The 14157-nt window shown below is 39.2% G+C and overlaps 1 protein-coding gene across 1 annotated transcript; it reads right to left on the reverse strand.

The window, feature by feature from the left end:
- Positions 1-242: 242 nt before the first annotated feature.
- ptpn2b (protein tyrosine phosphatase non-receptor type 2b) lies at positions 243-13160 on the reverse strand. The gene is made up of 10 exons (XM_018727075.1): positions 12951-13160; positions 11708-11798; positions 11430-11530; positions 9486-9584; positions 8054-8191; positions 7553-7762; positions 6683-6844; positions 3995-4197; positions 3566-3664; positions 243-1185 (listed from the first exon to the last, which is right to left on the reverse strand). Exons 1-10 carry the CDS (start codon positions 13023-13025, stop codon positions 1164-1166), a joined length of 1200 nt encoding a protein of 399 aa, XP_018582591.1. The 5' UTR covers positions 13026-13160; the 3' UTR covers positions 243-1163.
- Between the last annotated feature and the right edge of the window lie 997 nt (positions 13161-14157).

Raw genomic sequence — 14157 nt, forward strand, 5'->3', positions numbered from 1 at the left:
AGCTGTGTATGTGTTAAATCTTTAAAAAAAATTAAAAAAAAAAAAACTTCTTTACAAGTGAATAATGGCATTTGGAAAAGTCATTACTAACTGGGCTTACATAGTACAGTGCTTAAACTGGACCAGTGATCCAGTTTGTTTCCTGCTATTGCACCAATAAACTGCATTATTGAAATAATCAAAAGGTAGAAATAGGTCAAATATATTTATAAGCCATCTTTTTACCTTAGGATAAAGGGGGGGGTGCAGCAATAACAACTGACCCTCACCAAAGTGTAGTTTCCCAGGGAACCTAAACAAGTAATCTCCATAACAATAACAGGGTAACAAATTCCAAGACAACGCCTCTACGTGTGACAATTTACTCATTTTACTCACTGGGTGTGGTTTGGGTGGCTGGCAAGTCTGAGACTTCCCTTCTTCCCAACTTGGTCTCCGACAAAATCAGACAACAGCGGTTATTTATTTGTAACCCATAATCTGTCAGCAGGAAAAAAATCAATGAAACACTTTTGGTAACAAACTAGATATTACCAGCTTTATTTTTTGATTATTCTTCTAGGTAATGTTTTGTTTTATCCAAAAAGAACATGCACTCATCATGAACACACCTTCAAACTAGGAACAAAAGGGGCTCATCTCTGAACAGTCAAAAAAATATTCTTTTCTTGAACATATCTTAAAAAGTACACTATGTACATGGTGGAACTGGTTCCTACATTAAAGCTCTTATCAAACAACATTTTATAACTGCTGCTTATGATCAAACAGTAGGAAAGTTCAAGTAACTTCTTATAAAAATAGAGCACAACATTTCCCTTTCAAAAAATGCTCAAAAATACACATATGGATAATGTTAAAAATGGGCGATGTATTTAGCCCTACTGATCCGCCTTTTTCACAAATGCAACCAAAAACAAGAAAATAATAAAATATATGACAATTTCAGTATCATAACCATTTCATGAGCTGTAGTCCCATGCTGGTGGTTCTAAAAATGTTCTTTGTCCAAAGAATGTTGAAGTTTACGTTGTAAACAGTTAGCGGAGGGAGGTGGGATGCAGGTGGGTGAAGGGGGGGGCTGCCAAGGACGAGCTGGAGATCCCTGCCAGAGCTGCGCTGCTGCTCAGATGGGCACCACGGTGACTTGCCTGGCCACTCCATTAGGTGTCAGTTGTTCTTGCTCTGTAGCACACAAAAATGGAAAACACTATTCACAGCAGCTCTACTGCAATGAGGACAAGGCAACGGCTCCACAGCACAGAGCGGGACTTACTTCATGCTATAACCACAAACCAGAATAAGTTTGTGTATCAAATTGTGATTGAGTATCCAGTGGTCCACCCAAAATCCCACTGAGCTCTGTACTCCCTAGCAACTTGGGAAGATGCACTAACAAGCCTACTTATAGCATGCAATCCCCAAAAAAGACAGTAGCTCAAACCAAGAAACACTGTGCACACTGTACTTTTTAAAAAAGTATTAAAGAAAAAAGAAAAAACCCTGGAATGAAAATGTCACACTTATGTACCAAACCACAATATACAAAAATAGATATAGCCCATACGCCATGCTAACAGAGTACACTGTACAGATTACTGGTTACAATTATAGCAATAAATAAATGGATGTGTTCATTAAAAAAAAGTCAGTTAAAAAAATAGCTACCATAAGCACCAAGAACTGTGTCACCTTGAGGCCCAATTTATCAGACAGGTTCAAGCTTTTAACATTTAAAGCAATAACAAGCAGCTAGGATGGTCATCACAAAAGATAGCAAGTTAGTAATAGTATTCAGTAGTCATAATGCATCATTTTACACCATGTCAGAGCCTGTAGCCTTGTTATAAGCTGCATAGTTAAAGTGAGGGAAGAAAGGAGAGAAAGGAAGGTGCAGTTCTCTGTAGAAACACACAGCATTCTCAGGAAGCCAGCTGCATCTGCTCTTTGCTCACACTGTGGTTTCAACACCACCAAACAGGCTCGCGAGTGTGTACACATGTGCCATTCAAGATGACACATGCAGCTGCATGTCCGTCACCCGTGAAACCTGGCTGATGGACAGTCTGAGGAGGGCGCGGGTCTTTTGAACAAGGTGAGGGTGCGTCCTTCTAAATCTTCCAGCTGCCGCTGCGGGCTCTCGATCAGTTAAAGAGGGCCCCCCACCCGCAGGGCAGTGCTCTGCCTGTCACGTGCAGCAAATGCAACGGACGCTGGGGGGGGGGGACAATAGAACTCCATCAGCTGGGGACCGTGTGGCGAGGGGGCTATGGTGGGCCTTGTATCAGCCCATCATATGCTCAGTGTGGTCGGGAACTAACTTCCTTCTGTCAGTCACGGGACTCTTTGAGACTTGCCCTGACAGGGAAACTCCTCCACACATGGGTACAACCAGCAATTTCTGCTGTTTACACTGCTGCCTGTAATTGCCTTGAGGTATGATATACCTGGTGACCCAAAAAGGGCTCACTTTACCATGTTACAATGTCATTGTACATTTTGGTAACTAATAGAATTACAAGTCTCTAAATGCAGTCTATGAAATGGCAAAGTGTTTCCAAGAAGCTGCTAGAATAATTAGCACAGTAACAATTCTTCATCCTACTCAATAGAAAGCATTTTAAAAAACAAACACTAACATGTGTAATACAGCTTTTTAAAGCTATCAGTCAAACTTAAGTAGTACTCTTATAAAACCACCAGAGTTCTGTAGTACAATCACAGGAAGAGCCATGCGAGCACAACACTGGCCATACTCCCAGATGGGCTACAGTCACATAATTATGACGACTCTGGCACCAGTTTAGGCCAGTTACTGGCAATACCTCCTGATTTTTCCTGCCTCATTAACACCATAAAGAGTGAAAAATCTTTCACAGAGCTTTTGATCAAGGATATAGCCTTCAGCTGTCATACACAAAATGTCAAACTACCTAAAATAGTAAAAGAATGTGACTCAGCATAGACCAGAAGACCTTTTTGTCAACAAGGACAAGAAACAGTTCGGAAATATGTTTTTTAAAAAGTCACCTTTATATACTACACTGACCAATAGGTCATTCCTACTAGTTTTACCTGAAGGTCTGGAAAAATAGCAAACAAAATTAGCAGTTTTAAATATCTTTTGAGTTTCACGCAACATCTGTAAGAAGCCAAGAAATTAGGTTTTTCAGCCTAAGGAGAGACATATCCATACCTTGTCTATTTCAATCACTAAGAAAAGAAATAAACGGTCAATATTTCAAAACATATGAAAAACATTGACTCAAATTCTGAAAAGCTATTTTGCTGTCATTACCAAATAAATTTTCAAAAATCCAGCACAGGGTGGCTAATTCATGGGAGGAGACCATAGTAATAAATTTTTCACTTGCTCACTGACAGCTAACTGACAAATTTGACAATGAATGACATTCTCACCATAATTAAACCACACTTTCACTGGTACTTGAGCAGTCTAGACTAATTTTGGTACCAGAAAAAAACATTAGTAATATCCCCAGACAAAATATACCACAGTATACTACAGATTCTGTGATGCTAAAAACACATGCTCAGGAATCACCTTTTCCTTTTCTTCTCTGTATCACTTGGCCTTGTCTTTATGGGCTGGACCTTCTGTGTAGAGTTGGCACCCTTTTCATCTCTGTGTCGCTTGCGTGCACTGTGAAAAACAAGGGATAAAATCCATCAATCGCAAAGATGAGCAACTAAACACTTAAGAAACCCAACTATACCCCTGTGGAAAAGCACCATCAGTATTCCTCCACAAGCATTCATTCTAATCTTCATGCTTTAGGTGTATACACTACCGTTTCTTATTTACTTAGTCTGCTGTAGGACTTCATACTCTGCCTGGTCTGTTACTTTTCTCATGTCAAAGACCCAAGTGTTGCTATGGTACTTTAAGATGCCTATGATTTAAGTGCACTGGAGTTCAATGCGTTCTGTACGTTCCATAACCGCCCTGTGTTGAAAGGGGCAGTGCACTCACTTGGCCACGTTCCCATCCATTTCCTGTTGTTTCAAAGATCCATCTGCGTCAGCTCTTCTCTCAGCCTCGGACTCAGTGCCATCCTCCAGGTGTGATACTCGGCTGCCGTTAAACCTGTCTGTGGGTCGCTTGGAAGGCTGTGCAGGAGGTGGCGAATCAGACATGGGATCCTGGTCCTCTTTGGAAAGCTCCCGCCACTGTGTCTGTAGGAGAAGGGGAGAGGATGAGGAGGAATTGCATATAGATCAACAAGCCTCTGAAAAGTATTTTAGCATTTTATAATTAGTGTTAAGGTGAAGCTTTGTCACACTCTTGCTCTGGTCCCCTACTTACAAACTTTATTAGGATTGCAAGTTGATTTTTTTTTTTTTTTTTACTAATATGACATAGAGATGGTGAGATTTGCTTCTGATTATATGTGGAGCTACTCTCATCTCATTTACAGTGGTAAAAAAAAGTGGTACTGGAGAAACCGACTCTGTAACGAGAATCATGTGTCTGTATCTATAACTCCATCTCTTGGTGAAATACAATTTTGTTTACTCTGACTTATACAATTTGTTTTCAGAGTCTATGGCTATGAAAACAAAGTGCTCACAGGACAAAAAAAAAATGGAAACTTTACATTTATTCATTCAGCAGATGCCTTTCTCCAAAGTGACGTACAATTCGGAGGAAAAAATAGCAAGTGTATTACAGTAACATAAAGAGAGATTTGGACACAGACATGATTCTAAAGTACAGTTAATTTGTCATAATCCACCAAATGAACCAGCATACATCACACAAATAGCTGCATAAAGGTTTAGCCACTATTCAACTACCTCCACTCTCAAAATTAAATATTTACACATTTATCACGCACAGAATTAATTCAGAAGCGACACAAATTACCTTGGTCTTAAAATAAGACCATGAAATAAACTAATGTTCCAAGTCAGGGTTGCAGTGGCCCAGAGCCTATTCCAGAAGGTGAAGTTCAGTATTTCTTGGAGAGAGTGCCAGTCAGTCACAGGGTGTGCGTACGTGCACATGCGCGAGCGCGCACACACAAACACAAATTTAGAGTAACCAATTCACCTAAAACAGAAGTCTTTGGACTTTAGAAGGAAACTCAAAGAAACAGAGGGAGAACATGCAAACTCTACACACACATTTTCAGAACCGCTTGTCCCATACAGGGTCGTGGGGAACCGGAGCCTACCTGGCAACACAGGGCGGAAGGCCAGAGGGGGAGGGGGACACACCCAGGACGGGACGCCAGTCCGCCGCAAGGCACCCCAAGCGGGACTCGAACCCCAGACCCACCAGAGAGCAGGACTGCAGCCCAACCCACTGTGCCACCGCGCCCCCTGTATCACTCCATGACATTAACATTTTCTCAAAAACTATGAAATTATAGCAAGGCATGGGGGGGTTAATAAAAATTAAGCTGGCATCTAATGTGCTTGTGCTTTTATTACATGACATTAAATTAAAACTTAATGAAGTTGAAATTTTGGAAATGAACTGGTGAAAAATGCTTGGTCAATGTATTATGAAACTGGGTGGCACAGCAAGTAGCACTGCTGTCTCACAGTGCCTGGGTGGCATGAAAGGACATGGGTTTGATCCCTGCTCAGTCTGTGTGGAGTTTGCATGTTCTCCCCATGTCTGAGTGGGTTTCCTCTGGTTTCCTCTCACAGTCCAAAGACATGCTGTTCAGGTTCACCCATAGTGTGTGAGTGACAGAGGGTGAGTGTGTGTTCCACTAATGTATGGATGAGTGACCAGGTATAAGTAGTGCATCTAGCAGTGTAAGTCACCACGGTGAATAAGGTGTGTGGGCTGATAACACTACATAGAGTTCATTGGAAGTCGCTTTGGAGAAAAGCATCTGCTAAATAAATAAATGTAAGACTACTCTTCACCTTAATAAAAAAGAAATTTTCTAAACATTCTTAACTGAGGACTGTGTTTAGAATTCAGGAACTTGCATTAGACGTGTGCAAGTCAGCATCACTGGGAATGCAACATGGTAATTGAAAAACATTAAATGTTGCTGCTTTCATTCACAGTAAATACAGCATAAACCAAGTGATTTCAAATGAAATTTAAGTACAAATATGCTGCAGGACACAAATTCACTGGCAATACTGCATAAATATTTATCCATTACAAATGAAGTGCTATTTTTCAGCAACACTGCACATCTTGAGTTAGCTGCTTAGCACATAAAACATGTCATTAGTAATCTTGTTAATTTCAGCAGAAAAATAAAATTACTCAGAGCAGACAGTACAGTGGTTAGAGCTGCTGCCTTGCACATGGACTCAGGTTTGAATACCTCCTCCTGCTGAAATGTCCTTGGTCAAGGTACTTAGCATAAAAAAAATGCTCCAGAAAATACTACCCAGGTGTAAAAATGCATAAATCATTGTAAATAGCTTAAGGTTAAGTAAATTTGGAGAAAACTGTGAGCTAAATAAATTTAGCTAAGAGCACAAGTAAGAGAAAGATACGGTGTCACAGTTAACTCACTGTATAAATGCCAATTCAGCAGAAGAATCTATTTTTCTTTTTTTGATTTTAAGAAATGCATATGTTCTAGTAAAGTTCCAGAAGACACTGATGCTGTAGCCATATAGAAGCCACCTGTACACTGTAGGCCTGTGGTAGTCTTCCACCCAAGCTCCCATTCAACTGTACCTGCACAGACAGGTCTCCCATGATGTACTTTGCACCCTCAATGACAGCCATGTAGGAGAATCGGAGCTGATCAGGGGTCTGGATGAGTCCCATGCGGTACTTTCTCATGTCTAGTAGAATTTTCTTAATATCCACAGATGAAGGGTCCTTCCTCTTTTCTATCTGAATCCAGGCCCCAAGACATAATCATCAATAGCAGGGAAAAAATAAATAAGGATCAACTTTCTCTGTCAATGTACATAAGCAAGAACAAATGCTGAATCACAATGAAAATGGCAGTTACAACTATGGTGCAACTTAATCAAACTTTTACATCCATGCAAAATTTGAATGTTTCTCTCCAAAGAAATTTACAGAAAAAGATATAAAATGTACGTTCCTGGCTTGCACTTTGACATTTTAAGTCGTTATAATTTTATAATTTTACTTCAGAAAAGGACTAAATTCAGCCCTAGACAAATTGGCCCAGATTCTGCACAGATGCAGACTTGGTCACTTTGGCCCCGTGTTTGTCACATATATTTTACATATTTATGAGAACAGGAATAGTTCCTAACAGTATTTATGAATACAGAACAGCATGCAGAACATTTTAAAAATATACAGCATTTGTTTTAAAGAATTTGGTAAACAAAGCAGCTTGTCTTTAAACATTTACATAATCACATGTTTCTTTGAAATAGTTCCTTTTAAGATGCACCTTTCCTAAATGAGGTAGTATGGACTTGCCTGAGACAGGAACACATTAATTTTTAGTCACAAAGTGGTTCTTTAACTGCTGTATATTAAGTGCCTCCCTTTGTGGGGAAGGGGGGTACTTAACTGACATTGGTCACTGAAATATCACAGGCAGCAAGAGGAGGCTCTTACCAAGACAAGGCAGGTGTCCACCAGTGAAAATGTCCCAGAGCGACCAATCCCAGCGCTGCAGTGCACAACTGTGGGCCCATGCTCAACCCCCAGGGAGCCAGACTCTCGTACCTTGAACAGGAAGTTGAGGAAAGACGCAGGGGATTCTGGGACACCAAAGTCAGGCCACGTGGTATAATGAAAGTGATAGATCTCCCGGCTCTCCTCAGTCTGAGAAAAGGGACAAAATATAGGTAAGACATTGACAGTGTAATCATTTTCCAGACAGAGCAGCTAACCAAATTAACATGTAGTCTTATCTGTAGACATGTTCATGACCCACTTCGGAAATCTTTTAATAGTACAGACATACAGCTTTTTCTGGACCTGATATTCTATCAAATTAAAAAAAGTTTTAGCCACAGAAGCTATAAGGGTAATGGCTAAAAAATAACTGATGTGTCACAGTTTAACAAAAATGAAACTGTAGCTATAACAAATGACCTATGGAAACAAACTTACATTCATGTTTTGCAGCTTCAGCACTCGTATTGTGTAGTATGATTTCACTTCTTCTGAAATCAGTGTCACAAGAAAATGCGTGTCCTTAAAAGTCATTTCATGCTCCTCCTGTGTTGGCCAGTACTGTGCACACTTTTCCTGTTTTGATGTGTGCAAGAAGAGAATGAGAGTTACTTAAGGAAGTTCTGGAGAAACTGGTGCTCCGTTTGCAGCGCCGGCCTTGACGTGAATGGTATGCAACACATATTACGAAATGCAGAATTTAAACATTCAGGGCATAAGTAATCTGTCGAGCTTTTTATAATGTACAACCAGTGTTTCATCATGATTCATTATGCAAATGTTTGTTTTGAAAAGATTAACAAAGTAAACACCAATGTGTTATGGCTGCTGTATGACAAGGTCATCATAAAACCTAAGTAGCCATCAAACAAATGAAAACAAAACCAAAACAATGTGCAAGTATCGCACTGTACTTGTCAGTTACAATTGAGTTATCCAACCAGGTTTTAAGTGTACCATACCTCCCTATGGCTTTTACCCACTACTAACTGAAACTGATACGAACTTCAACAGTGCACATTTCTCGTAAAATCACTGAAAACATGCAAAACACACCAAAAGGAAACTTAAAAAAAAAAAAAAAAGGAGGAAAAAAAGACTTACACCTTGGCATTTATAGTATCTGATAAGCATGCGGTGTGAAAAGAAAGCATTCAAAAACCTTACAATTATTTAAACGTTAAACATGTATAAAATCATGGAAAAATAGCATGGAATGGAGAGGACAGTTAAGTTTTCCCACAAATAGTCTGAATTCTTCTCAAGAACAAAAACTGGACAGAAGTATTTGAGGATAAACTGGCAGTAAAACTCTCAACCTTAATACTGTTAATATACAGTCAAGTTTACACAACACTCCTGATGAAAAGGTTGAAATCAAGACAAATCCCAACAGCAGAAAGGTTTTTTTTTTTTTAACCTGTATTAAGGTCTTGTAACAAAGAATATTTAAATGAAACCCAAATGAGTCATTTTTAGGAAAAGTAATTAAAAATAGCAAAAATTAAAGGGCTTTCATGTGTTTGTTACATGTGTGCATTTCTTCACTGATACTTCACAAAAGTACCTGTGTTAAAGCTCAGTGACACTGTGATGGAGTCTCCTGCGCTCAGTCCTCTGTAGGTCAGTCAGAGTTTCCGCAGAGCTGAGGTCCAGGCTATCTCAATACAATCTATCTATAATTTTAATTCCCTTGGGGGAATAATATGATCCCTACTGTACAGCGCAGGGGGTCTCAAACAAATACAACAAATTTCTGGCATGTTAAATGAATGGGAAAAAGCTGGCAGTCAAAATGAATAGCACTGAACACAAAAGTTGTATTATATGGCTCTTCTATCATTAATGAAAAATGAAAATGTGTACTTACAGATCCTTTCTCTATTATTCTGTTCAACATTATCACAGCTTTGGTCTGCTGCTGCCAGATCATCAGCCAGAAGTGTCCACAGGTATTTCTGAGCGGACCCTACAGATAAAATACATGCATACAGAAAAGTAGAAAATTCACATTAAAAAACATTATGGCCTAGACCACTTTTTCCGATTTCTGTCTTCAGTAAAATGCACTAAACACTCTGTCAAACCTAACTGTGAATCCCCTAGGAAGGGAAAAACAATACCTATTTAAAAAAAGAAACTGAGAATATATCAACAATAGCATATGGAACAAGAGCTTAGACTAATGACTCAGAATGTTACTCTGGGCACACCGTAACACAGTCTTCAGTACAAGCCACAGTCTTTCTAGGGGAATGATGTCTACAGATTACTGTGGTTGAACACTGACTTCCCACACTATTACAGAAACTTTTATTCTTAGTCCTGCGTCTGTCCTCATATTTTGCTCAAAATGAAGACAAATACATCCATGACATACATTTCCACAGTTACCAGCTAAAAATCGCAGTATTAACATCCAGCACTTTTTTCTGGACTGCTCTAGAAAAGGGGCAGAACAAACCTCTATGTGTCCTGGGTCTGTCTGTATTTGTGCACGTATGTATATGCATGTACATACTGTACTTATTTTAATCTGGCATTCATTGCAGGCATATGTACACTTAATTTTTCATTATGGAAATCATTTACCCATTTAAGCCTACTGAAATAAGGCCTAGTGAAGTGGTGTTTTTATTACACTCCGGTTTTTTCGAGTTGCTTGGATTATTTAATTGAAACAATGAAAAGAGCAGTTGATAGCATGAAGCAGATATTTTATAAAGCCAATAATATAAAGAATTTGCTGGACCGAAAGGCATGTTGTCTTCCTTCTGCCACTTCTATAAATGTACTTTTTCACCTGCAGTAAACACTGTCACAACAAGACAAGAAGCAAATTGAGTCAGATGCAGCTGTGATTTACGACCCCCATATAAACTTATCCAGCTTTAATGAAAACAAAAATGTACAAAAACCAGATGAGTAAACAGGACAATTGATTCCACCTGTACCCTGGCCATGTCAGCTTTGGGCATCCAAGTTTGTATCCTACATGGAAAAGGAAATCCCATTTGTGTGCTTTCTTTGTCAGGGCACTTAACCCTAGGTTTCAATGTTTACTCAAGGCAATAGCTGTTTCACTGGAAAGGTGCCAAGGCTTTCGGTTGATAGTTTACTATTTCAAAGCACAGGAGTCCAGTTAGACCATGACACACAAAGCACTTAACTGATCATTATCACAATGAAAACAACTCTGCACCTACAAGTATTTTGTGCAAAAGTACATTTGTTTTACAAAGTATGTTGCTAATGATGTCGATGTGAACTATTTCACTGAAACAAGTTAGTGTGATAAATTGTGATTCAACTAGGGGCAGATGTTAGTGTAGTGGTTGGGGATGCTGCCTTTGGACCCATAGGTTGCAGGTTCCACTACCAACTCCAGTTGCAGTACCCTTGAGCAAGGCACAAACCTTAGATTGCTCCTGTAAAAAATAACCTGGCTGTATAAATGGGTAAAGAATTGTAGGTTGATTAACATTGTAAGTTGCTTTAATAAAATGTAAATGTAATGTAAAATGCTTTAGATAATAGGATCAGCTAAATTAAATGTAAACACACTGTCAAATTGTTGAATTTTTGTGTTCTCTAAACTATTGCAATAATAAAATAAAGGCTACCCTATGCAGTTCTGACCTTTCATAGCTTACAAACCTATTTATATTTTATACTTTACTTTGGAGCTACTTCTTGATCTTTGTCAGGTTCTTTAATACCAGACCAGACATCCATATGTACTGGAAAGAATCTGGTGAAAGCATTACGCTCCCTGAGAACAGCCAGAAGGACTGAGGGAAACAAGAGGACTTACCTGAGTTAATATGTAACTTCTCTCAGCTTCTTCCATCACAACGAGGCTTGCATTAATATAGTCATTTTCTGTATTTCCCAATTTAACTCTACTATGATCAACTGAAATGTGAGAGAAAATAAAAATATATAGATTTCTTAAGACAGGTCTCTCCATGCACTTTACCTCTTTTGTTATTATTGATGTTTTATTTGCTGCTCCAAAGCCTGGACAATCTATAGGTAAAAAAACATTGCTTTGGACAGAAACATTAGCTAAGTAAGAAAATAACAACTTACATGGGCTGACATCCCGGTACCTGTTCCGATTCCTATTCTCAGGATACTTTGCCACTTTGTAGGAACACTCGTGGGACTGGTTACGAATTTCCTAAGTACACAAAAACAAAAATAAGAATATAGCACAGCGACCTCAGTAATTCCTAATGCATGCATCAGTGGAAACGCACAACTCATAACACGCTGACTTTTTAAAAACCATATTCAGTACTACAACAGAATTTATCCAGATGAACAAAAAAATCTGGAAATTGCACTATGAACAGATGACTTAGCATTTCACGATGCATAAGGGTGAATGTACACATTACTTCGTACATTTTGTTTCATACTAATAATTACAGTATACATACACAAACAAAGGAAAAGCAAAGACAAGATACATTAGGGAATTCATACTTTAACAGATTTAACATTATCAGCAAAACTTTTCTCTGGTTACACAAAAATGTAGTATACCAGTCTGTACCCCAAGTACCACCATAAATTGGCAATGAATTAAAACAAACATCACAACAAATAACACTTTGAGACCCAACCGTGTTGAAAAGCAAGTGATTTTGTGGAGAGTGGGACAGTTTAGAGTAGACTGGACCGCTGTAATAAAACAGCTATGCCTATGGTGGTTGGTGTAAAAAAGACAGTTAATAATGTAAGCAGGAGGAGGACTTGCACTTGCTTTGCATAACTGTAGCACATCGACTCGAGGGATGCCGGTGTAAAAATGCGCTGGAAACTACGGTCATTCAAATGAATTGGGTTTCAGTGAAACTATATTTATCCTGGTACACTGAGTGACTGAGGCATTTTTACCACACTTGACTTGTGTGCGGTTTTTCACCACCACCCTCGCTCCACCTTCTCTCGAGGGCACACATTTCTACTAGCATATTATTATTCATACAACGTAACTGGCTGCCGAAAGATGCGGAATAAATTTAGAAAACACTGGATATTAAAGAATACTTATACTAAAGTACACGTCAGGTCAAAATCCCGCCATAAGGGGAGAAACCTGACAGCCGTAGCGCATCACGCGCGTTCCCGCAATTCCTGTTAATTCGTTGCGCATGCGCACAGCGCAGAGTTGCCTGAACTACGCAGGCGCTTAGAGTCTGTGCGCTGCGCGCGCTGCCGAAATGGCCCTAACAGTCCCGCGAACACTCGAAACACTAAATCGCATCTCAAAGCAGAAAAGAACAAGCTACACTCATACATGCCATGGTTTCCAGGCGTAACTTACAAAGTATAGATTCTGCCACCGGCCCTCCGAATCTGTGTTCTCAAACTCGTACTCCATTTTTGTATGGCAGAGCATACGAATAGTTAAAACTGTATAGCTATAAGAAGAATTATGTAAGGCTTCTACATTCTCCAGGAAACTCGTTCGCCGGAACGAGCGAAACCAACTGCCTGGCGGTATAAACTGACATCAACAACGAAAGTGATGTTACTGCTCATGCGCAGTAATGTCTTCTCAGTCCTCGAGCCGTAAACGGGAACAAGAGATTCTACACACCCAGACAATTGACTTCCCCTCGTTTTCCCTGTTTATGTTCCAAACTCCTGTGTGTTTTCAGACTATTTCAAAAAGTAATAAAATTAATGAACGTAAATGTAAGTTTTCGTGTAACGAAGTTCCCATAAAACGCCTCATCTGATCTAACATATCTTATCAACCATATTACTTTGTTACTAAGCCTATTTATCCATTTTAGTATAATTTTGCATTGTGGTCGCACAGAAATTAGGAGGTAATTTTCTTGCATCTTGTATAAACCTCGCACAGATTTCCAAGGAAAGTACTGTACAGCTCGACTCCATTCATTACTGAAGAGCACCTCAAAAGCAACTTAGGTTGGAGTTAATACTCTCGTTGCTTAAAGCAGCGTCGGATCTTGCGGGGTGTGTTATTATTGCTTCCGGTTCAATAATCTCTGTGACCTCATTGGTGTTTCTTTCTTCGAGGCGGATCTTGGAAATCACCGGCGCCGCCGCGAGCTGGGTTGCCAGGTCATCGAAGAATGACGCTCCACGTGTTTTAGTTGCTAACGTTATAAAATGTGAATATCTTAACAAGTAATTAAACAGTCAGATGTTAATTATATGAAATCGAGTTGTTTCAACTAAAGGAAATGGCTTTAAATATGAGTAGTTGTGGTGCTGAGCTGCCTGTGTTTTGACAGATACAGTAAATTTAGCTATAATAATTTCAAACTTTTGCTTGCACTATTCTTTAAATGTTACATTATTTCCCCGTTGTTATTCCAATGTCTATCTTTATGTATGTATGTTTGCTTCTTTCTTTCTTATATAAGTAATTGTTCTTCAATAGTTCTTTCTTTCTTGAGTAATTGTTCTTAATTTAATCTTTTCTTTCCTGCCTCTGTCCACTGAAGGTCAGAGAGGTTATTGGCAATACTGCGCAGTGGAGTGAGACACGAATAGCG

The sequence above is a fragment of the Scleropages formosus genome, chromosome 23 (assembly GCF_900964775.1).
Source record: "Scleropages formosus chromosome 23, fSclFor1.1, whole genome shotgun sequence".
NCBI lineage: Eukaryota > Metazoa > Chordata > Actinopteri > Osteoglossiformes > Osteoglossidae > Scleropages > Scleropages formosus.